The sequence below is a fragment of the Carcharhinus amblyrhynchos genome, chromosome 22, assembly GCF_965287045.1.
Source record: "Carcharhinus amblyrhynchos chromosome 22, sCarAmb.v2.hapA, whole genome shotgun sequence".
NCBI classification, from domain to species: Eukaryota; Metazoa; Chordata; class Chondrichthyes; order Carcharhiniformes; family Carcharhinidae; genus Carcharhinus; species Carcharhinus amblyrhynchos.
Window position 1 is genome coordinate 9,033,750 of NC_137345.1, and position 24,383 is coordinate 9,058,132.

At 44.2% G+C, this 24,383-nt stretch overlaps 1 protein-coding gene across 2 annotated transcripts in view; it reads right to left on the reverse strand.

Moving 5' to 3' along the window:
- Positions 1-24,383, reverse strand: part of LOC145356867 (transcription factor SOX-13-like) — a 192,370-nt gene that overhangs the window by 25,540 nt on the left and 142,447 nt on the right. For both annotated transcript variants that reach the window (XM_080209827.1, XM_080209826.1), the window contains exons 3-8: positions 23,978-24,080; positions 17,219-17,305; positions 13,153-13,325; positions 8,871-8,939; positions 7,711-7,828; positions 5,179-5,255 (exon numbers count right to left, since the gene is read on the reverse strand). In XM_080209827.1, coding sequence (XP_080065953.1) covers positions 5,179-5,255; positions 7,711-7,828; positions 8,871-8,939; positions 13,153-13,325; positions 17,219-17,305; positions 23,978-24,080 — 627 coding nt within the window. The remainder of the gene's footprint in view (positions 1-5,178; positions 5,256-7,710; positions 7,829-8,870; positions 8,940-13,152; positions 13,326-17,218; positions 17,306-23,977; positions 24,081-24,383) is intronic.

Below are 24,383 nucleotides of genomic sequence, written 5' to 3' on the forward strand. Positions count from 1 at the left end.
TCTCACCTTAAACCTATGCCCTCTAGTTTTAGATTCCCCTACCATTGGGAAAAGATATTGGCTATCTAGCTGATCTGTGCCCCTCACTATTTTATAGACCTCTATAAGACCATCCCTCAGCGTCCTATGTTTCAGAGAAAAGAGTCCCAGTCTATCCAGCCTCTCCTTATAATTCAAACATCAAGTCCCGGTAGCATCCTAGTAAATCTTTTCTGCGCTCTTTCTAGTTTAATAATATCCTTTCTGTAATAGCAGAATTGCACACTGTATTCCAAGTGTGGCCTTACCAATGTCTTATACAACTTCAACAAGACATTCCAACTCCTATATTCAATGTTCTGCCCAATGAAACCAAGCATGCCAAATGCCTTGTTCACCATTCTGTTCACCTGTGACTCCACTTTCAAGGAGCTATGAATGTGTACCCCTAGATCTGTTTGTTCTGCAACTCTCCCCATTGCCCTACCATTAACTGAGTAAGTCCTGCCCTGGTTCAATCTACCAAAATGCATTGCCACGCAATTAAACTCCACCTGCCATTCGTCAGCCCACGGGCCCAATTGATCAAGATCCCATTGCAATTGGAGATAACTTTCTTCACTGTCCACTATGTCACCAATCTTAGTGTCATCTGCAAACTTACTAACCATGCCTCCTATATTCTCATACGAATCATTAATATAATTGACAGATAACAGTGGAACCAGCACTGATCCCTGAGGCACACCGTTGGTCACAGGCCTCCAGTTTGAAAAACAACCTCTGCAACCACCCTCTGGCTTCTGTCAAGAAGCCAATTTTGTAGCTATTTAGATACCTCACCCTGGATCTCATGAGATTTAACATTATGCAACAATCTACCATGTGGTACCTTGTCAAAGGCACAGTAATTTGCTTTTATTAATAAATTAGATTTTCCACCCAATGCACAAATTTTACTGCAACTGGAGTTGAAGTATCGTAGAACAACAATCAAAGAAAAAAATTCTCAATATTCCAGCAAATCTCTGAAGTTAAGGACTTCTTTCTAATCAGCTTCAGATTCTATTCAATATTTCCTTGATAAGAATCACTCCACCCGTGATCTTACATTTAAACAAAGAACTATTTGTGAACTATTGGTATATAGATCACGGGTAGCTCAGTGGCACTGGTTAGCACTGCTGCCTCACAGCACCAGAGACCCCGGTTCAATTCCGGCCTTAGGTAACTGTGTATGTGGATTTAGCACATTCTCCCCATGTCTGCCTGGATTTCTTCTGGATGCTCTGGTTTCCTCCTACAATCCAAAGATCTGCAGGTTAGGTGGACTGGCAATCATCATTGTGTGTGGTTACGAGGATAGGGCAGGGGAGGAGTCTTAGTTTTGGAGAGCTGGTGCAGACTCAAAGGACCAAATGGCTTCCTCTTACACTCCAGTCTTATGGATTCTATGGGATTTCAATAGCAGTTCATTGCAACAGAACAGCCCGGATGCAGCTGGGATGTGGGAGTATTGAGGGTGAAGGGAGAAAATACAGGGTTGGTATGCAAAATCTTACTCAGGATTCAGACAGGTGGTAACAGGATTGGGATTCCATAGAATCTTTCAAAAGACAACTAGACATGTGCTTGACAGGGACCAAATTGCAGTTTCCTGAGGATAAGGCTGGGATGTAGGAACAAAGTTCTGGTTGCATCACAGCTTGTTATGGCTCCTGCTCTGCCCAAGAACTCAAGAAACTACAAAAGGCCATGAACAAAGCCCAATCCATCACACAAACCAGCCTCCCATCCATTGAGTAAGTCTACACTCCCCGCTGTCTCGGAAAGGCAGTCAGCATAATTAAGGACTCCACGCACCCCAGAAATACTCTCTTCCACCTTTTTCCATTGTGAAAAAGATGCAACAGACTGAGGTCACTTACCAACCGACTCAAGAACAGCTTCTTCCCTGCTGCCGTCAGACTTCTAAATGGACCCACCTTGTGTTAAATCGATCTTTCTCTACACCCTTGCTATGACTGTAATACTCCATTCTGCACTCTCTCCTTTCCTTCTCAATGAACAGTTTGCTTTGTCTGTATAGCGCGCAAGAAACAATACTCTGCACTGTATCCCAATACACGTGACAATAATAAGTCAAACCAAAAGGGCCAGCATAGGTACAACAGCCACTTTCCGTGCTGTTAGATTCAATGATTCTAAGTTGATGTTTTTTCCAATTTTTAAAATTGGGGGCAGGGGGAAATAAAACTCCTGAATTGGATTACCTGTTCGCTCATCTCATTGTGGGAATTTGCTATGTCAAAGTTGGCTGCTGTATTTACCTTCCTAACTGTGACCTTCAGGAAAAGCAGAAAGTTTTCCTGACAGCCTGCCTGGTGTTCCTGACGGACAATAAATGTAATAAATGGCTGCTCTGCTCACTGTGCTAGGTCACTGCTGCACTTGAATAGCCGCCCAAGTCTACCTACAAAACCATGCTGACATTTCTTCGGTAATTAATTGCTGCTTCCCTGTGATTCTGATCAGCACCATGAGCTTTAGGTTCCTTTGTCATTGACCAGAATCCTTCACATCAGATCAGTGCCTCTGGCAATGTTGCTTACATGGAGCCTTGCTTTCGTTTTCAGATCTGAAATGTCATGGGAACCATCTCCATGTGAATAAATTACTTTAATCTCTAGACATTTAAACAGGAGCAGACGGTTGCATTGTCTGTTATTTGTGTTTAATCCTTAAACAGTGGCTTTGCTTCTGTTTGTGATTTCTGCCCCATTCTTTTCAAGTGTTAAAGAGGTTAGCTAATTCCTTGTGCATCATTACTTGCAAAACCCAAACCAAAATATCCGTTTTTAGATGTTATTCCATGCTTGGGCAGCACCTGTTGAATAATCCTGAGTGTGCTCATCGCAGCGCAAGCGACCATTTTAATTTGATCAGTTTGAGCCCATAATGTGGCTCATTTACACTTGCTAGAAACTACTTACACAGGGACCTATCCTCTGCAAACAAAAAGGAGAAGTTCAAGCCTTGTGCCTTTCTGATTGACCCAGGAACTTGGGGAACCTATCGCCCGTCCCCTGTTGCTTTCACCATAGCAACACCTTGGCCAGAGTTGATTTGTCCAGTAATTAGCACCCTCATCTCTAGAAGTGTAAATTGTTGCGATCTTTGATTTGATTTATTATTGTCACACGTATCCGGATACAATGAAAAATATTGTTTCTTGCACGCTGTACAGGCAAAACATACCATTCATATGGTGGTTAGTACAGCTGCCTCATGGCGACTGCAACCCGGGTTCGACACCCAGCTTGGGTCACTGACTGTGTGAAGTCTGCATATTCTTCCCATATCTGTATGGGGGGGTTTCCTCTGGGTGCTCCGGTTTCCTCCCACAGTCCGAAAGCTGTGCTGATTAAATGCAGTGGCTAGGCTAAATTCTCCCTCAGTGTACCCAAATAGGCACCAGAGTGTAGTGACCAGGGGAGTTTCACAGCAACTTCATTGCAGTATGAATGTGAGCCTACTTGTGACACTTAATAAATAAATTTTAATATAGGGAGGAGGAAAGGATAAGGTGCAGAATACAATATACAGATAGTGTGAAGAGAAAGATCAGCTTAAAATGTGATAGGACCATTGAAAAAGTACGATAGCAGCAGGGAAGAAGCTGTTCTCAAGTTGGTTGGTACACGTTTAGTATTCTTGTTAAAAGCAAATTACTGCAGATGCTGGAATGTGAAACCAAAAAAGAAAATGCTGGAAAATCTCAGCTGGTCTGGCAGCATCTGTTAGGAGGGAAGAGAGCTGATGTTTCAAGTCTGGATGACCCCTTTGTTAAAGCCCTGCTGAGATTTTCCAGTATTTTTTTCTTTTAGCATTCTTGTGTACATCCTGATGAATTCAAGATGAAAAACTTCAGTGTTGTCTCCCTTTTTTAACAAGGTCTCCCATGAGGCAAAAGGAAGAACTTTGATTGATTAAAGCTCCTGCTGCCCTCCGGATGTCCGAAGTGTTTTTACCACTAATTTAATTATATTGAATTGTAGTCACTCTGAGGTAAACACAGCAGCTAATTTAGGCACAGCAAATTCCCACAAACAGCCATCAGATGAATGACCAGGGGATCCAATTTTGGTAATTTATTTTTCATTTTAAAAATTGAAAGAAACATCAACTTAGAGTCATAGAATCGTACATCAGAGGAAGCAGGCAATTCGGCCTGTCATGTCTATGCTAGCCCTTTGAAAGATGCTTTCCAATTTGGTCACACATAACAGCCTTTATCCTCAGGAAACTACAGATTTGTCCTAGTCAAGCACAGGTCCAGTTGTTTTTCTGAAACATCCTATGGAATTTGCTGCCCTTTCCCCTTTCAGGTGGTGCATTCCGGGATCTTAACAACCCAGTGTGTGAAGAAATGTATCCTCCTTTCACCTCTTGTCTTTGTTTTGGTTTAAATCAAAACTTTTTCACACAGAGGCGGTGTGCGTCTGGAACAAGCTACTAGAGATAGTAGTAGAGGCGGGTACAATTTTGTCATTTAAAAAGCATTTAGACAGTTACATGGGTAAGATGGGTATAGAGGGATATGGTGCTATCAGCAAATTTAATGACTATATATTCACTGTCCTCATCCAAGTCATTGTTTTAGATTGTAAATAGCTGTGCCTGGCACTGATCCCTGTTCTACCAGTTACAAATTGGAGATGCTGGCGTTGGACTGCAGTGGGCACAGTAAGAAGTCTCACAACACCAGGTTAAAGTCCAACAGATTTATTTGGAATCCTGAGCTTTCAGAGCACTGCCCCTTCATCAGTTGTGTTGTGAGACTTCCTACTGTGCCCACTAGTTACAGCCAGCCACCCTGCAAAGGATCCATTTACTCTGCACTCAGTTTCTCATTGACTAACCAATCCTCTGTGCTTATATATTGCTCCTTGCACTGAGCTCTTAATTTGTGCAGCAATCTTTGATGTGGCACTCTTATTAAATGCCTTTTGGAAATCCAAGTTCACCACATCTACTGGTTCCCCTTTATGCACATTGCTCTTTACTTTCTCAAGCATATGAATGTAAGCTGCTGTATTAGTGCAAGGGAGATTTTATAAAAATTTCAATCCTTCTGAACTCCGGAGAATTTCATGTTATCCCACTTCAGTTGCAGCATGGATTACCTACTGGACTCACGTGTGTATGGGCAGGGCTTGGGCCTGGAGTCCTCCTAGCTGCTGAAGGAGTGGGCATCAGTTGCAGACCATAATCACCTGGAGGGGGTAAAAAGAAAAAAAACACAAATATATAAAGTCATTACATAACTAAACTGTCCACATTGAGACACCAGACTACCGATAGCAATTTGTAGCTTGTCTAGTTGGTAAAGTTACTGTTCTTTCTTCATTTCAAAGCTTTCCCCCTTCAAAAGTGTGAGGTTAAGATTTGTTGAGCCAATGACTACCCCCCAGAACCCCTCTAATAGGTCAGCTTTCATTGATTTAATATTTTATCACATGTATTGATATACACTAAAAAGTATTGTTTCTTGCATGCTATACAAACAAGGCATACTGTTGATAGAGAAGGAAAGGAGAGGGTGCAGAATGTAGTGTTATAGTCATAGCTGGCGTGGAGAGAAGGAGCAACATGCCACCAACTGCAACAAAAAACACCTGGATGAAACCCAGGCAGACACAGGGAGAACGCGCACACGCCACACAATCACCCGAGGCCAGAATTGAACCCTGATCCCTGGAGCTGTGAGGCAGCAATGCCAACCACCGTGCCGTCTTAATCCCTTCTAATTCTGTACATTTGAATTAAATCCCTCCTCAGCCACCCCTATTCTGAGCTAGAGATTTCCCACCAGCCAAAATTTTTCCAGTTCTGCAACAACCTCATCCAAACTTTCCCCTGCGCTACCCCAGCTCCAGCCCAGTGTGGCTGTATCTTTACTGTTGTGTGATCACCAGAAATATACACGGTATTCCAGCTGAAGCCAGAATGGTTGTGCCAAATGTGGAGACATCGTCTTGCTGTCTACGAAGGCGTCAAAATATTTAACAAAAGGAGTCCACCTGTAGCAGAGTGACTCGTGCATAAGACCCCCTTACTATGTTGGGTCCTTGCCAAATTCTCCCTCACTGCAGATCACTGCTTTCTTTTGGCATTGGTAAAGATGTGGGCTGGAATCTCATCACCGTGTACACTGGTGAGATTTTCCCATACCACTGCAGTGAATAGAGATTTGGGCGGCCGCCAAATTCTCCAACCTCCTTGCGGCGGGAGTGTGGCGTGAACAGCAGGCAAGATCACGCCCGTGATTTTCAGCCTTTTAAAAAAATCTACATTAGCCTGGGATTTTTCCGGTTGGCACATTTACAGAAGGTGGCAGCTCTGGTGAAGAGTTATTCAGACTCGAAACGTTGGCTCTGTTCTCTCTCCATGGATGCTGTCAGACCTGCTGAGGTTTTCCAGCATTTTCTGTTTCTGTTACAGAAGGTGACATTATTTGCATCTGGCTCCAGAAAAATACTCTAATCGATCTTCCATTGGAAACTTTAGGCACGGCTCAGGAGAGGGTCTTTGTCGGTTTTCAAACCAAAAAAATGGGGGCACAAAGATCTCCCCCAAAACAACCCACTTTGATCCACTCTGAATGACTGCATTATCTGTTAATGGCTCCCTCCACAATGGTAGAGGCCTATAGAAAATGACTTTCAATGTATATCTTTTTCTGGAACAAGTAAGTTTCATGGCTTCTGCCATGAGGTGGCAATGGCCTAGTGGTATTATCGCTAGATTATTAATCTAGAAACTCAGCTAATTTTCTGGGAACCTGGATTTGAATCCCACCATGGCAGAGGGTGGAATTTGAATTCAATAAAAAAAAAATCTGGAATTAAAAATCTACTGATGACCATGAAGCTATTGTTGATTTTCAGGGAAAAAAATCCCATCCAGTTTACTCATGTTCAGGGAAGAAAATCTGCCATCCTTACCTGATCTGGCCTAGATGTGACCCTAGAGCCACAGTAATGTGGTTGACTCTCAACTGCCCTCTGAAATGGTCTAGCAAGCCATTCAGTTGTCAAGAAGGCAACTCACCACCACCTTCACAAGTGCAACTAGGGATGGACAATGAATGCTGGCCAGCCAGCGGCGCCCACGTCCCACGAATGTATAAAACAAAATCCTTGATTAACCAGATTCTGAGCCACAAGAAACATTTTTATTCTTGCAGAGAGGGAAGCTTTTTAAGTGAAACCTGACTTTTCAGAAGCATTAATCCCTAGTTGCCCGAGGGCAGTTGAGAATTAACCATATTGCTGTGGCTCTGGAGTCACATGTAGACCAGACCAGGTAAGGATGGCAGATTTCCTTCCCTAAAAGAACGTTCGTCAACCAGATGAGTTTTTCTGACTATTAGCGATGGTTCATGGTCATCAGTAGATTCTTAATTCCAGGTATATATATATATATACATATATAAAAATGCTGGTCAGCCAGTGACACCTACGTCCCATGAAATAAATTTTTAAAAAACCCATGCCCAATTTTAGAATAGGACAACTTGTAGTCAAGGTGATCATCATAAAATGAAAGGATGTAACTGAAGGTCAGATTGTTGCATACAGACTATAGATGAGATCTCTCACTAGAGACAAATCTCCAGGCAGATTGTCTTGCTTTCATTATCAACACACAAGATTGAAAGGAACGTACTTGGCTTGCAGGACAGTCCTGGCTGCATTTGCAGTCCCAGCTGGGAGTCGCTTGTGACTGGAAGAGGTTGTGGACTATGAGGAAACGCTGGGATCATCACGAAAGGCAGGTTGACTTGCTAAACCAAGGAAACAATGCAATCATTATAGAAAATTCAATGTTACTCAATTTGACACACATCCGAGGCAAACGGAACAAAATGTTTCATCACAATCAAACAAAGATTTGCTTCCTCTTCTAGGCTCTGACTCACAATCACTCCTCAAAGACTTGGGCCATACGTTAACATGTTTTTCACTGGGACTCTGGTTACAGCTTGGGGTGGCACGGTGGCACAGTAGCTAGCACTACTGTCTCACAGAGCCAGGGAACCGGGTTCAGTTCCCGGCTTGGGTCACTATCTGTACAGAGTCTGCACATTCTCCCTGTGTCTGCGTGGGTTTCCCCTAGGTGCTCTGGTTTCCTCCTGCACTTCAAAGCTGTGCAGGTTAGGTGCATTGGTCATGCTAAATTGTCCTGGGATGTGTAGGTTAAAGGAATTAGTGGGGTAAATATGTGGATAGGGCCTGGTTAGGATTGTTGTCGGTGCAGACTCGATGAATGGCCTCTTTCTGCACTGAAGGGTTTCTATGATTCTATAACTTGCTTTGGGTGGCACAGTGGCATAATGGTTAGCACTGCAGCCTCACAGTGCCAGGGACCGGGGTTCGATTCCCAATTTGGGTCACCGTCTGTGCGGAGTCTGCACATTCTCCTGTGTCTGCGAGGGTTTCCTCTGGGTGCTCCGGTTTCCTCTGGGTGCTCCGGTTTCCTCTGGGTGCTCCGGTTTCCTCCAACAGTCCAAAAGATGTGCTGGTTAGGTGGATTGACCATGCTAAGTTGGTCTTTAGTGTCAGAGGGACTAGCTAGGGTAAATGCATGGGGTTACGGGGATAGGGCCTGTGTGGGATTATGGCCAGTGCAGACTCACTTCTGCAGGATTCTATGATTTAGTTCCCTTATCCATGAAAAACCTAACTCAGTCTCGAATAAATTCAATGACCCAGCCTCCACCACTCACTGGGGAAGGGAATTTTAAAGTCTAACAATCCCTCAGAAGAGAAGAAATTCCTGTTCATCTCCATCTTTCTCTTTCAAACATCAGCTGTTGGATCTCTTACCTGAATTTGCTGTTGCAGGAGGTTAATTTTGTGCTGTTGCTGGATGAGTTGCTGCTGCTGCTTTGCTATCTGTCAAATATCAGAAAGAAACAATGAGTTTGATTTCCATTGGTGCTAGGGTGACTTTAGGTTCTCAATCAGCATTGAACTATGTATGAGGAAGCCGAGTGTTAAAAGGTCCACTGCTCTCTCTGCCTTTGCAACCTTGGGGGTGATACAGTGGTTAGCATTGCTGCTTCACAACCCCAGGGACTTCAGTTCCACTCCCAGCTTGGGTCACTATATGTTTGGAATTTGCACATTCTCCCCATGTCTGCATGGTTTTCCTCCAGGTGCTCCCGTTTCCTCCCACAGTTCAAAAGATGTGTTGGGTTAGTTGCATTGGCCATGCTAAATTCTCCCTCAGTGTACCCGAACAGATGCTGGAGTGTTACGACTAGGGGATTTTCACAGTAACTTCATTGCAGTGTTAATGTAAGCCTACTTGTGACACTAATAATAAACTTAAACACTTATTTCCCAATGCAAGAGTAGCTCTTTAAGTATGCCAAACATATAATAACATTAGGAACTCATTGTAAAATTTGCCTCATGACAAAAACTAAGGCTTACATTTCTATAAGCCTTTCACAACCTCAGGACATCCCAAGACACTTTACAACCAACTAAGTGCTTCTTTTAAGCATACTCACTGTTGTAACGTAGCCAATTTGTGCACAGCAAGCTCCTCAAAAACAGCAATGATACAATGATGAGACAATCTATTTTACTGAAGTTGATTGATGGATGAATATTAGCCAGAACACCGGAGACTCTCAACTCTCCTGCATAACAGTTTTTCCAAATTCTTTCATGGGACGTAGCATGAGGGTTGGTACGGCCAGTATTTGTTGCACATCCCTAATTACCCTTGAACTGAGTGGCTTGTTCAGCAGGGGCAGTTAAGAGACAAACACATTGCTGTGGGTTTGGAGTCACAAGTGGGCCAGACTGGGTGGAGATGGCAGTGGTTAGCAGTATAAATAAACTTAAAGTAGAATAGTGCAGCAGAATGAATTATGTGTGTAAATTCAATTTAATTTGTGCAACTAAGATGTTTTACAACAGTGATATTTTGGAATGAGATCCAGAGTACACATATTATCTTGGTCAATTGGACCAGTGGGCTGGCAAATGGGAGATGCAGTTTAATTTAGATAAATGTGAGGTGATGCATTTTGGTAGATTGAACCAGGGCAGGACTTAGTTAATGGTAAGGCACTGGGGAGAGTTACAGAATAAAGAGATCTAGGGATACAGGTTCATAGCTCCTTGAAAATGAAGGCACAGGTGGGCAAAGTGTGAAGAAGGCATTCGGCATGCTTGGTTTCATTGGTCAAAAAACTGAATACAGGAGTTGGGACATCTTGTTGAAATTGTACAAGACATTGGTAAGGCTACACTTGGAATACTATGCTCTATTATAGAAAGGATATTAATAAATTAGAAAGAGTGCAGAAAAGATTTACTAGGATGCTACTGGGATTCGATCGTTTGAGTTACAAGGAAAGGCTGGATAGACTGGAACTTTTTTCTTGGAGCACAGAAGGCTGAGGGGTGATCTTATAGAGGTCTACAAAACAAAGAGGAGCAAAGATGAGCTAGATAGTCAGCATCTTTTCCCAAAACTAGGGGTGTCTAAAACTAGGGGGCATAGTTTTAAGGTGAGAGGGGAGAGATACAAAAGGACCAAGAGGGGCAACTTTTTCAGAGGATGGTGAGTGTCTGGAATAAGCTGCCAGAAGTGATAATAGAGGCAGGTACAATTTTGTCTTTTAAGAAGCATTTAGACAGTTACATGTGTAAGATGGGTATAGAGGGACATAGGCCAAATACGGGCAATTGGGACTACTTCAGGGATTAAAAAAAGCGGTGGCACGGACAAGTTGGGACGAAGGGCCTGTTTCCATGCTGTAAACCTCTCTGACTCTACTAATAAAAATAAAAGAGATTCACACACAAGTGTTCACAACAACATTGGGTCATTATGGAGGGAGTGAAAAATGTGATACCAACAAAACAAGCTTCAAATAATATCTTGTCAAATCTAAAAGAAATGTTTGTGTGAAAAGCTTATAATTCTTGAGCTGCTAATGGGGGTGGGGACAATGATATTTGATGCACAAACAGAAAATGCTAAGGGAATTCAGCAGCTCAGGCAGTGTCTGTCGAGACGGAAACCAAGTTAAGCTTTTCAGGCTTGAGATCTTTCATCAAATCGGGAAGTAGTAATAGGTTTTAAGCAAGTACAGAAGGTTTTTTGGGATGGTGATGGGAAGAACAAACAGGAAGGTCTGTGATGGGATGGAAGACGGGAATGATTAAATAAAGGGATAATGGTGAAAGGCAAAAAAGAATGTTAATGGAACTCTTTCTCTCTTCGTAGTTGGTTCCTGATTAAGCATTTCCATCATTTGTTGACTTTGATATTGTAGATTTACTATATTTTGCATTTGTACTAATGATATTCGACTGTTGCGTTAGGGAATTCAATCCAGTGGAACCTAATGGGATGAGATTTAATCCATCCAACAAGGCAGTCAGTGGATTAGTAGTCGTATCATGGGATGAGTAATCCAGAGGCTCAAGGGACTTGGGTTAAAATCCCACCACGGCAACTGGTGGAAGTTGAATTCAATTAATAAAATTTGGAATATAAAGCTCATCTCAGGAATGGCAACTATGAAACCATTGTCAATAGTCTTTAAAAAAAACCCATCTGGTTCACTAATGTCTTTTAGGGAAGGAAATTTGCCATCCTTCCCTCGTCTGGCCTACGTGCGACTTCAGAGCCACAGCAATGTGGTTGACTCTTACTGCCCCCTGAAATGGCCTCGCAAGGTGGCTTTGTCCCAGAGTAAGAGCTCCTCGGTTTGTGACTGTATTTCACCACAGGGAGGTCAGGAGCAGAGTGGATTGTCTTCCGCATAGGAAAGAGAAGAAGGTGTCCACACTGGACTTCAAACAGTGACCTGGTCAACTTATTTTGTTGAATGGGGCGATGAGGGAGAAGTTTTAATTTGAAAACCACATAGGGGCAGGAGAGAAAGGAAGATGGTTGTGGTGGTTGGAGGTCAAACATCTTAGCTCCAGGACATCATCTCAAGAGTTCCTCAGGGTAGTGTCCTAACCCTCACCATCTTCAGCTGCTTCATCAATTCTTTCTGGCTGTACCACAGCTTGGTATGGCCTCTACGCTGCTCAAAACCGCAAGAAACTACAAAAGGTTGTGAATGTAGCTCAATCCATCACGTAAATCAGCCTCCCACTCATTGACTCTGTCAACACTTCCTGCAACCTCAGAAAAGCAGCCAGCATGATTAAGGATCCGATGCACTGTGGACATTCTCTCTTCCACCTTCTTCCATCAGGAAAAAGATATAAAAGTCTGAGATCATGTATCAACCGACTCAAGAACAGCTTCTCCTAATAATAAATCAAATCAAACCTTCCCTCCAACATAAAGGTGGAGATGTTGGCTGATTTTTACACAATGTTCAGCACCATTTGCCACTCCTCAGATACTGAAGCAGCCCATGTTCAATGCAGCAAGACCTGGGCAACATCCAAACTTGAGTTAACAAGTAGCAAGTAACATTTGTGTCATATACATGCCAGGCAATGACCATCCCCAAAAAGAAAGAGGGTGGCATGGTGGTTAGCACTGCTGCCTCACAGTGCCAGGGACCTGGGTTCAATTCCCGGCTATGGCCTGTGCATTCTCCCGGTGTCTACGTGGGTTTCCTCCACGTGCTCCAGTTTCTTCCCACAGTCCAAAGATGTGCGGGTTAGGTTGACTGGCCGTGCTAAATTGACCCTAATGTCAGGGAGATTAGCAGGGTAAACGTGTGGGGTTACGGAAGTAGGGACTGAGTGGGATATGGCCGGTAGAGACTCGATGGTCCAAATGGCCTCCTTCTGTACTGTGGGGGTTCTGTGATTCTATGACCTTAAAAATCACTCACACTTCAAAGAGATAATTGATTTTGTGTTTCTTTGGGATATTTCACACAGACATGTCAAGATACCGTGTAAATACAAGTTTGTTTTCCTATTACACTGTAACCCTCCTTCCTTGTTCTTTCTCTTGCTACCTCACAAAAAGTTCTTCCAAAGATATTCACTGTAAGATTGCGGATAATGCCTGTGCAACCTCTGGCTTTTATTGAGGCCGCACTGTTCTTGAATCTCTGCCTTGTTCTTTGTCCCCTCCACCCGCCGCACACCCGCCACCGCCACCTACCTGATCCTGTTGCTGTCGGGCCAATTCCATCTGCTGCTGCTGTTTCTCAAACAACATGGCTGCCATGTTCTTCTGCTCTGCGTGAGCCGTCAGCAACTGCTCCCGCAGACTGGACAGCTGGTTTATCATCACCAACAGCTGCAGTTCCTTCTCTGCCAGGCTCTCTGCAGTCCCTGGCCCAACAAAAAGGAAAAAAAAACACTGAATTACTGAAAAAAAAACACACAGTCGCCCTTTCAAAGTCATTTTGACACTACTGATGTTTCCAAGACACTTAGAGTTAGGGTTGTTTACCTTCCAGGGATTTTTGCTGTTTGTAACATGATTTGGAGGAAAATGTAATTGATTTGTAAGTTTGCAAAGACACAAAGGTTGGTAGATTTGTGGGTAGTGATGAGGACCATCAGCAGGATATAATCAGTTGGAGGCTTGGGCGGACAGATGGCAGATGGAGTTTAGTCCGGACAAATGTGAGGTAATGCATTTTGGAAGGTCTAATATTGATAGGAAGTATATAGTAAATGGCAGAACCTTTAAGAGTATTGATCAGCAGAGGGATCTGGGAGTACAGGTACACAGGTCACTGAAAATGTCAACGCAGATGGAAAAAGTAGTCAAGAAGGCATGCGGCATACTTGCCTTCATCGGCTGGGGCAGCGAGTTTAAAGATTGGCAAGTCATATTGCAGCTTTATATAAGATGATGAATGGGATGGATAGGATAGAGGTGGAGAGACTCTTCCTGCTCAGAAAGGACAGTAGGACTAGAGGGCACAGCCTCAAGATAAAAGGGGGGCGGTTTAGAACGGAGATGAGGAGGAACTTCTTCACTCAAAGGGTGGTGAATGTCTGGAACTCTCTGCCCGTTGAAGTGGTGGAGGCTGCCTCGCTAAATATTTTTAAGACGCGGGTTGATGGGTTTTTGATAAGCGAGGGGATTAAGGGTTATGGGGAGAGGGCGGGAAAGTGGAACTGAGCCACGACAGATCAGCCATGATCTTATTGAATGGCGGGGCAGGCTCGAAGGGCTAGATGGCCTACTCCTGCTCCTATTTCTTATGTTTTTATGTTCTTATTTATAGAACATTAGATAGGCCACACTTGGAATATAGTGTTCAATTCTGGTCACCACACTACCAGAAGGATATGGAAGCTTTGGAGAGGGTACAGAAAAGATTTACCAGGATGTTGCCTGATATGGAGGGTCTTAGCTATGAGGAGAGGTTGGAGAAACTTGATTTGTTCTCACTGAAACAAGAGGTTGAGGAGCGACCTGACAGAAGTTTACAAGATTATGAGGGGCATGGACAGAGTGAATAGTCAGAAGCTTTTTCCCAGCATGGAAGAGTTAATTACTAGGGAGCATATGTTTAAGGTGTGAGGGACAAGGTTTAAAGAAGATGTGGAGGCAAAGTTTTTTTACACAAAGGATGGTGGATGCCTGGAACTCGCTGCCAGGGGAGGTAGTGGAAGCAGATGTGAGTGTGACGTTTAAGGGGAAGTCTTGACAAATACATGATTAGGATGGGAATAGAGGGATATGGTTCCCAGAAGGGTAGGGGGTTTTAGTTCAATTGGACAGCGTGGCACAGTAATTTTCTTTGTTCTTTTGGAATGTCCTGGAGTACCCCAGGAAAGAAAAGATTAATCTCCAGCACATCGCAAGGAGTCATAGAGGTTTACAGCATGGAAACAGGCCCTTCAACCTAACTTATCCATGCCGCCCTTCTTTTTAAAACCCCTAAGCTAATCCCAATTGCCTGCATTTGGCCCATATCCCTCTATACCTATCGTACCCATACAACTATCCAAATGCTTTTTAAAAGACAAAATTGTACCTGCCTCTATTACAACCTCTGGCAGCTTGTTGCAGACACTCACCACCCTCTGTGTGAAAAAACTGCCCCTCTGGACACTTCTGTATCTCTCCCCTCTCACCTTAAACCTATGCCCTCTAGTTTTAGATTCCTCTACCTTTGGGAAAAGATAATGACTGATCTATGCCCCTTATTATTTTATAGACCTTTATAAGATCACCCTTCAGCCTCCTACGCTCCAGAGGGAAAAAAAGTCCCATCTATCTAACCTCTCCTTATAAATCAATCTATCAAGTCCTGGTAGCATCCTAGTAAATCTTTCCTGCATTCTTTCTAGTTTAATAATATCCTTTTTATAATGAGATGATCAGAATTACAAGTATTCCAAGTGTGGCCTTACCAATGTCTTGCACAACTTCAACAAGACATTCCAACTCCTGTATTCAATGTTTTGACCGATGAAACCAAGCATGCCTTCACCACTCTGTCCACCTGTGACTCCACTTCCAAGGAGCTACGAACATGTTCCCTTCTTTGTTCTGTAACTCTCCCCAATGCCCTACCATTAACTGAGTAAGTTAGATAGAGGCAGAAGAGCATTATAAAATTGCTAATGGATAGAATAGAAGACTGAATCAAGAGTCATGCCATCTTCGGAGTGCATTTCTTACAAGGTCCAATAGACCTGAGAGACTTTTGGAGGACGTTCTATTATAGACTCTATACTGGAATTATACGATGCTCCCATCTACCTCATGGAGTACTGCTGATAAACTTAATTATTTTCAGTTTTAGTGTTCTATTACAGAAAATCTGCAGTGTAAATTCCAGATTAACAGGCCAAGTCATTTTAGTTGCTTAATCATGCAATCCTTGCATTGAAATCAATTGATAAGTCATGGCTTGCACACAACCAGATTTTAATACCTTGACCATGCTTCATAAGATCAAATTGGCTAAAAATAAAAAATCTCAGCGGGTCCAACAGCATCTGCGGTGAGAGAACAGAGCTGACATTTCGAGTCTGGATGACCCTTTGTCAGAGCTGTTGGCTGCATTCCCTTTCCACAGATGCTGTCAGACCTGCTGAGCTACTCCAACTTTTTCTATTTGTTTCAGATTCCAGCACCTGCAGTATTTCAGCTGGTCTGGCAGCATCTGTAAGGAGAGAAAAGAGCTGACGTTTCGAGTCCAGATGACCCTTTGCCAAAGCTAAAAGGCATTAGAAAGTGAGAGATATTTCTACCGCAGGGGCAGGGGATGAAAGATGAGTCACAGCCACAGAAACAAGGGGAACGGCTGCTGATGGCAGCCTGCGGAGAGAGTGGAAGGTGCGAATGGCCAAACGGCAGAGAAACTGAAATCAGAGAGTAAGCTCTTTTCTCTCCTTACTAATGCTGCCAGACCTGTTGGGGTTTTCCAATATTTTCTCTGGCATCTGAAGTAATTTGCTTTTATCTGCAATATTTTGCCTTTGTGTTAATGTTTTGAGTCTGGTCGACCCTTTGTAAGAGCTGCAGGCTTGTTCCTTTCCACAGATGTTGTCAGACCGGCTGAGTTTCTCCAGTTTTTTTTTCTGTTTTTGGTTCACATTCCAGCATCCGCAGTATTGCCTTTATGCTGATGGGTTGATCCAAATGACCCTTTGCTGTGCTGCCCATCATTAGGAGGCTTTGCAAGGAAATTTCTGGGCCATTAACTGACCCTCATTAGCTTGATTATAGAATAAGATAGCAGACACTTTCCTGATGGAGCTCTGTTTTTCACACAATAACATTAACCTCTAAGTTGTTGGTTGACCGCTGTGCAGTCCCAGTAACCATTGCTTTTATTGTTTGTATTTACTGTCATAGGAACATAGGAATGAGGAGAGGTGGGCAAATCCAGCCCTTCAAGCCTGCTCTGCCATTCAATCAGATCATACTCTCCCTGGTCTCAGATCCAACCCCCCACCCCCCGCCTGTTCCCCAAATCCGCTTATCCCTTTTTTAAATTAGAAACATATCTCAGACTATTCCAGTCTGACAGCTGCACAACAATTCCGTCTTTCCCATTCCCTCTTTCTCATGCCAGAGGCATACAAACCATTCTTTCTCCGGTGCAATCACCTTGCGCAACCAGCCAGAGGAGCTGGGAGCAGCTGGTGGGACAGCTCCCGGCAGAGTTTTAACAGTTCCACCATGGAAAACATTCACGCCAGCTAGTGCAGGGGGCTTACTGCCACTGCAAAGCTGATCCCACGGGCCGTACCTTTGATATCTTTGCTGCTGAGTGAACATTTTTCCAGGAGCTTCTCTTTCCAATCGTTGGACAGCAACTTCTCGATATTTGGCATGACTGCAGGGAGGCAAGAGGGACAAACGGTTAGGAAAAGGAACTTGGGAGAATCGGATACAACGCGTGCCGATCTAGGCTCTCCGACAGTCCCGACATCCCTTAGACAAGCGGGCAGGGGAGGGGACAAGGGATGAAGGCGACAAGTAGATGCTTCAAATGTCTGACTGGTTTAAAGGAGGGGGTGTTGGAGGAAGGCCAGGATTCATTATAGGTTATGCTTCTTAAAGAACCTGGAAGCTTCAGCTCTCTCTGAGTGCTTCAAATGAATTCATTTGACAGCAGGCTTCCTGGCCCATGTTATGTTGTCAAGGACTAGAACCAGGATGCGTGCACAGAGATTTATCAGAGTATTGTTTATTAAGTTGGCAATATTTCAAGCAGAAGTCCCTCTAGATCAGATGACTTGTGTCTCATTTACCGGACACACTTAAGAGGTTGACCCCCCCACCGGTTATTATTGAATCGTTTGAGCAAGCAACAAGTGATCCCATTTGGAAATCACCATCCCTCAGTTGCAAAAAATGGCAGTGCCAGGGGCAGTAGCAAACCGCAAAACCCAGCTTGCAGGTGCAGCAGGTGGTCAGGAAGGCGAATGGGATGCTGGCCTTCATAGCAAGGGGGATTGAATATAAAAGTAGGGAGGTCTTGCTGCAGCTGTATAGGGCATTGGTGAGGCCGCAGCTGGAGTACTGTGTGCAGTTTTGGGCGCCGCACCTGCGCAAAGATATTTTGGCCTTGGAGGGAGTGCAGAGGAGGTTTACTAGGCTGATACCGGTTGAGGGGGTTGAGCTATGAGGAGAGGCTGAATAAACTGGGCTTGTACTCGTTAGAGTTTAGAAGAATGAGGGGCGATCTCATTGAGACGTATAAGATGATGAATGGGATGGATAGGATAGAGGTGGAGAGACTCTTCCCACTCAAAAAAGACAGTAGGACTAGGGGGCACAGCCTCAAGATAAAAGGGGGGCGGTTTAGAATGGAGTTGAGGAGGAACTTCTTCACTCAAAGGGTGGTGAATCTCTGGAATTCTCTGCCCGTTGGAGTGGTGGAGGCTGCCTCGCTAAATATTTTTAAGACGCGGGTTGATGGGTTTTTGATAAGAGAGGGGATTAAGGGTTATGGGGAGAGGGCGGGAAAGTGGAACTGAGCCACGACAGATCAGCCATGATCTTATTGAATGGCAGGGCAGGCTCGAAGGGCTAGATGGCCTACTCCTGCTCCTATTTCTTATGTTCTGATGTTCTTATTATGAAACTCATAGGCATTCCCGAGGGATATTGCACAATGTGGATCTCATTCACCGCACAGGGACCTGTCCAATACTTAATCAGAAGCTGCCATTTGGTGTCTATGAATTGGAATTTCCAACCCTCCCGCGGTGTATTCTGGCTTTGGAGGCCATTAGTCACTGGGCATAGGAAAGCAATAGTCTAGTAGTATTATTGCTAGACTATTAATTCAGAAACTCCTCTAATATCCTGGGAAACCAGGTTCAAATCCCACTATGATGGATGGTGGAATTTGAATTCACTATATAAAAAGAAAATCTGGGATTAAAATTCTATGGCTGACCATGAAACTATAGGGCAGCATGGGGAGGGTGGTACAGTGGTTAGCACTGCTGCCGCACAGCGCTAGGGACCCGGGTTCCATTCCGGCCTCGGGTGACTGGGTGTTGAGTTTGCACATTCTCCCCGTGTTTGCGTGGGTTTCCTCCGAGTGCTCCAGTTCCCTCCCACACTCCAAAGATATGCGGCTTAGGTGGATTGGCCATGCTAAATTGCCCCTTGGTGTCAGAGGGATTGGCAATGCAAATACATGCGGTTAAGGGGATAAGGCCTGGATGGGGAATGTTATTGGTGCAGACTCGATGGGCCGAATAACCTTCTTTGGCACTGTACAGATTCTATGATTCTGGTAAAATCTTCCAGTCCCACCAATGTCAATGGCATTTTTCATGGTTTGGTGGGAGGGTTGATATTCAGTGTTGTTTAATTTCTTGCAGTTGCTAAAATAAGAAAAGGATGATCTTGGTACTATGAAGACCTCACTATAATAGACAACATTCAAGCCAACCGCCCTGCGGTAAATCTGGTTTTGCAATATCCAGTCGCATCGGACCCTTCCAAAGTCACACTTTCTTTCTCCATCCCATCAGCCTCTGGCCCTGCAGGAACCCAAACCTCCAGCCAATGCGGGCACTGCCAACCACCTTGCTTGCTGAATACTCTAGGACAAAATCTTTGGAGTGTGGAAGAAAATTGGAGCACTCGAAGGAAACCCATGCAGACATGGGGAGAATGTGTAAACTCCACACACAATCACCTGAGGCTGGAATTGAACCCGAGTTCCTAGCGCTGTGAGGCAGCAGTGCTAACTACCGTGCCACACCACCGTGCCACCCGCCCCCCCCATGCCACCCTATCGTTTCATGCTTATCAGTAGATTTTTAAACTATCAAAAGTTTCTTTTAAAAAAGCCTTGTACAGCGCCTGGTGACCAAGACTTAGACAATGTGTGCACAAACACAGACAGTAATCCATGCAGGGAGCAAGCGAGACCAGCTGATGACTGAAGCACGCTACGGCAGTTGAGTGGGGTGCAGGGTGGGATGGGGGTGAGCAAGGGAAGGTGGTGGCAGGAACACGAGAGAGAGAGAGATAGCAGGACAACTCAAGTAGCTTCCTCGCTCTGTTACTTTCGCAAGCGCAATCGACAAATAGATTTTGAGGTTTAAAGGGGGTGGAATTAGAGGTGAAGCAGGAGGGGAAACTGGACAGAAGGTTACAAGAAAGATCAGCACAGGTGAGGTCAGAAGAACCTCCCAATGGTGGACAGAAAAATGATAACTCAATGGAGGCACAGACATGAAACCCAAACAGCATACCCGTCATACGCAAACAATACCCTGGAGCTAAACTCATGACATTCTTGAAATAATTGCCCTGAAGAAGCCGCACCTACCAGTGTTCACATGCCTTTGGCACAATCAGCGACAGAAAATGGCCAAATATGAAAGAAGAATAGGTTGCGAGGGAACAGAGAGAAATTATCAAGCAGCTACCCATTAATCTGTTCAGCCCATTTCAAACCAGTATTTTGTGCACACAAATGTAAAGAAATAGGACTCAGTGATTACAAAGCTCTTTGAGAAGTCTATTGATCATAAAATCAATCTATTAATGCAAATCTTTCATTTCTTTTATGCTCACCAGCCATCTAACAATGCCTTACAGGCAACCTGCAAAAAGCAAGCTCCCACAAACATCAATGTGACCACTGTTCTATGCCATTACGCGCTTTTGTATATTTATTTACAGACATGGACTTTGCAGACCTGTGTCCCCTCAGCGGAGGGCCAAGGTGTGGAGGAATTTCTTCAGCCAGGGGGTGGTGCATCGATGGAACTCATTGCCACAGAAGGCTATGGAGGCCAGTCATTGAGTGTATTTAAGACAGAGATAGACAGTATCTTAACTAATAAGGAATCAAAACTTACAAGGATAAAGGGAAAAGGTGGGAGAATGAGGTTGAGGAACATGTCAACCATGATTGAATGGTTCAGCAGACACGATGGGCCAAATGGCCTAATTCTGCTCCAATATCTTATGGTTGAAAAAAAGAATCATTATTTAAAGTGCAGGAGTCTATGTATAAGGAGCTCAAGTGAATCGCCAGCTAATGACCACCAACTTACAGATAATTAAACAGAATATTGGTTAGACAACCTATTTTTGCAATGTTGATACCGGAGGTAAAGCCCCTATTCTATTTCAAAATAGTATGATGACTTTATTAATGTCCATCTGAGAGGGCATTTTATATGAATGATAGAGTAAGTGCAGAAGAGGCCCTTCAGCCCTTCAGTCTGTACCGACACGTGAGAAACACCTGAATTCTCAGCTGATCCCATTTACCAGCACTTGGCCCATAGCCTTGAATGTTATGTCGTGCCAAGTGCTTACTCAGGTACATTTTAAAAGAATGTGAGGCAACCTGCCTCCACACCACCTCCTCCCAAGCAGCACATTCCAAACCATCACTGCCCTCTGGGTAAAAAAGTTTTTCCTCACACCCCCCCACAAATCTCCCACCCTTCACCTTGAATCTATGTCTCCTCGTGACTGACTCTTCACTAAGGGGATTAACTGCTCCTTATCCACTCTGTCCGTCTCCCTCAATCTTGTACACTTTGATCAGTTTGCCCCCTCAGTCTTCGCTGCTCCAATGAAAACAATATGGAGTGGGAATTGAACCCAGAAACTTTAACTCGGAAGTAGAGGAAAGTGACCACAATCAAGCCAATTTTTGTCTTAAATGACCAGGCTGTGGCAAGTTTTTCATTAACTTAGAAATAACTGTGCGTGGCTCACACAGGCCTGTCTATCGGCATCTTAGCACAATTACCGGTTATTATAATGGGGATGTTAAAATGTCCAACGGCTGTTATTGCTATAGTAATGGACCATCACTTCCATTCATCCAAAACAGGTGGATTGAATCTACACAATGTGATATAGCATGTGAATGTGTTACTGCTGCCAGCTGGAATCCGAACAAGAGTATTAACCCACTTCAAAATCAATGACAGTGCCTGTGTTTTAATTACAATTACAATAACCTGTACAAATATCAGTGATGATCAAATTACAGATTAAACAATAAAGGAAGTCAGGCAGGAGGCGATTGCATGCATTGCTGTTACACTACATGATTCTGCCTCAGATGAATGCTTATGAGAATGTGTGCATTTATCACACTCTCTTTTCATCTCCCTCTCTTCCCCCCTCAAAAGTTAAAATGCTTGGGACATTAGATGGGTCTTCCACCCTCTTCAATAGCAAGTTCAAATCCTTGGGGATAAGGTGAGGGAAGGCCTGCGGGGGGGAGACACGCTTTCAGAGAGTGAATGCAGACTTGATGGGCTGAATGGCCTTCTTCTGCACTGTAAGGATTTTATGATCTAATGAGTTCCCGCAAAGAGAACATACAAATTCCACCACAGCCACCCAAGGCCGGAATTGAACCTGGGTCTCTGGCACTGTGAGGCAGCCCATCATGGCTGATTATCAAATTCAATACTATGATCCTGCCCCTTCCCCCTAAGCCCTCAATCCCTTGAACCCTTGAACCCCACGGGTTACATCCATCCTTCTTAAAATCACACTCTATTGGCCCCAAGTTCTTTCACCACTGGCAGACATCATGGTAGCACAGTGATTAGCACTGCTGCTTCACAGCTCCAGGGGCCTGGGTTCGATTCCCGGCTTGGGTCACTGTCTATGTGGAGTTTTCACATTCTCCCCGTGTCTGTGTGGGTTTCCTCCGGGTACCCTGGTTTCCCCCGACAGTCCAAAGATGTGCGGGTTAGGTTGATTGGCCATGCTAAAAAATTGCCCCTTAGTGTCCTGAGATGCATAACTTAGAGGGATTAGTGGGTAAAATATGTAGGGATAGGGGGGTGGGGCCTGGGTGAGATTGTGTTTGGTGCAGACTCGATGGGCTGAAGGGCCTCTTTCTGCACTGTAGGGTTCTATGATTCACTCTCGGTTCAATAAAGTTTACTCCTTAGCCTCAAACTGTGATCCTTCGTTCTGGACTCACCCTACTAACAGATACGTTCTTTCCAAATCCACCCTGACTAATCCAGTTAGAATTTTATAAGTTTCTTTGAGATCCCCTCTGACTCTTCCAAACTCCAATGAATATAATCCTAACCACAGCATGTGGAGGTCTAACGGTTGGACTCGAGGCCTGGTCTCTTGATGCACAGAGGACTTAAGCAATAGGGAGGGAAAGACAGATGAGGGGAGGTGTTACTGGCTCGTCAGGCTGGTCGATCAGTGTGACGAGCTGGTAAGATCATAAGAGAGGCGCAAAACTAGGTCTGCGCCTGGTTTCTCACCTTGTGACGTTACCGACACTAGGTTACCAGCGCAATCAGCCTCACCCTGGAAATGGCGTTAGGCTGGTTTCAATATTTAAATTCTCATTTAGATATTACTAGTGAGCCCAGGATGGAATCATGTGGGCCTGGGACCCTGGTAGTGCCCTGGGGGCGGAGCAGAGAGGCGAGGGGAGGGTGGGAGAGACACACACCCATTTTCTTTTTATTCATTCATGAGACATGTGCGTCGCTGGCTGGCCAGCATTTATTGCCCATCCCTAATTGCCCTTGGAGGGCAATTGAGAGTCAACCACATTGCTCTGGAGTCACACGTAGGTCAGACCAAGTGAAGATGGCAGATTTGCCTCCCTAAAGGACATTAGTGAACCAGACGGGTTTTTCCAACAATCCATAATGGTTTCATGGTCATCAGTAGATTCTTAATTTTTTTGTTGAATTCAAATTCCACCACCTGCCGTGGTGGGATTCGAAGCCGGCACGTCCCCAGGAACAGTTTCTGGATTGATAGTCTAGTGATAATCTCATCAGGCCATTGCCCTCTCTGCAGTCAGGGTACTACTCTGCATCAGATTGCATCTGGAATCTTGCTGAAAAAAAACGGGTGCCATGTTCTCCCATTTTCACGTTTATTTGGCATTTATGACCATTTATTTTTGTATGATCTTTGCTGCAACTCTGAAGTACATCTAAAGCACAATGGAGAACTATTTCAGATCACGATAGTTAAATCTGAAATTCACATCGCCTTCTCGGTCTGTACTCACCCTCAGTCAAATTCTTACTGAAATCCATTCTTTCCAAGTTGCTTAATGCAATTGTGAATTTACTGTGGTCTTGCTGCCCCTCATCTCTTGGTGAAGATGAAGCCTGGGTGGTAAATAAAAAAGCTCAGTTAGTTCGCACTTGGCAAGACACAGTGCTCTGCTCAATCCAGCACAGATACAACTGTTAGCCCAATAGCTAACATCAACAGCAACAAATAGCTTCGTGCGCGACTGTTGTACAGTTGTTTTAAATTATTCTTCCTCCCAAAAAACAAGGCCCACCACATTATAAACTAAATAAAATTTACCCACTAAAAAGAATTCTAAATGCAAACTAAAATGATACTAATCAACGTGAATTCCAATACATCAGTCACACATCAGGGTTAGTACGTCCCCAAGAAAT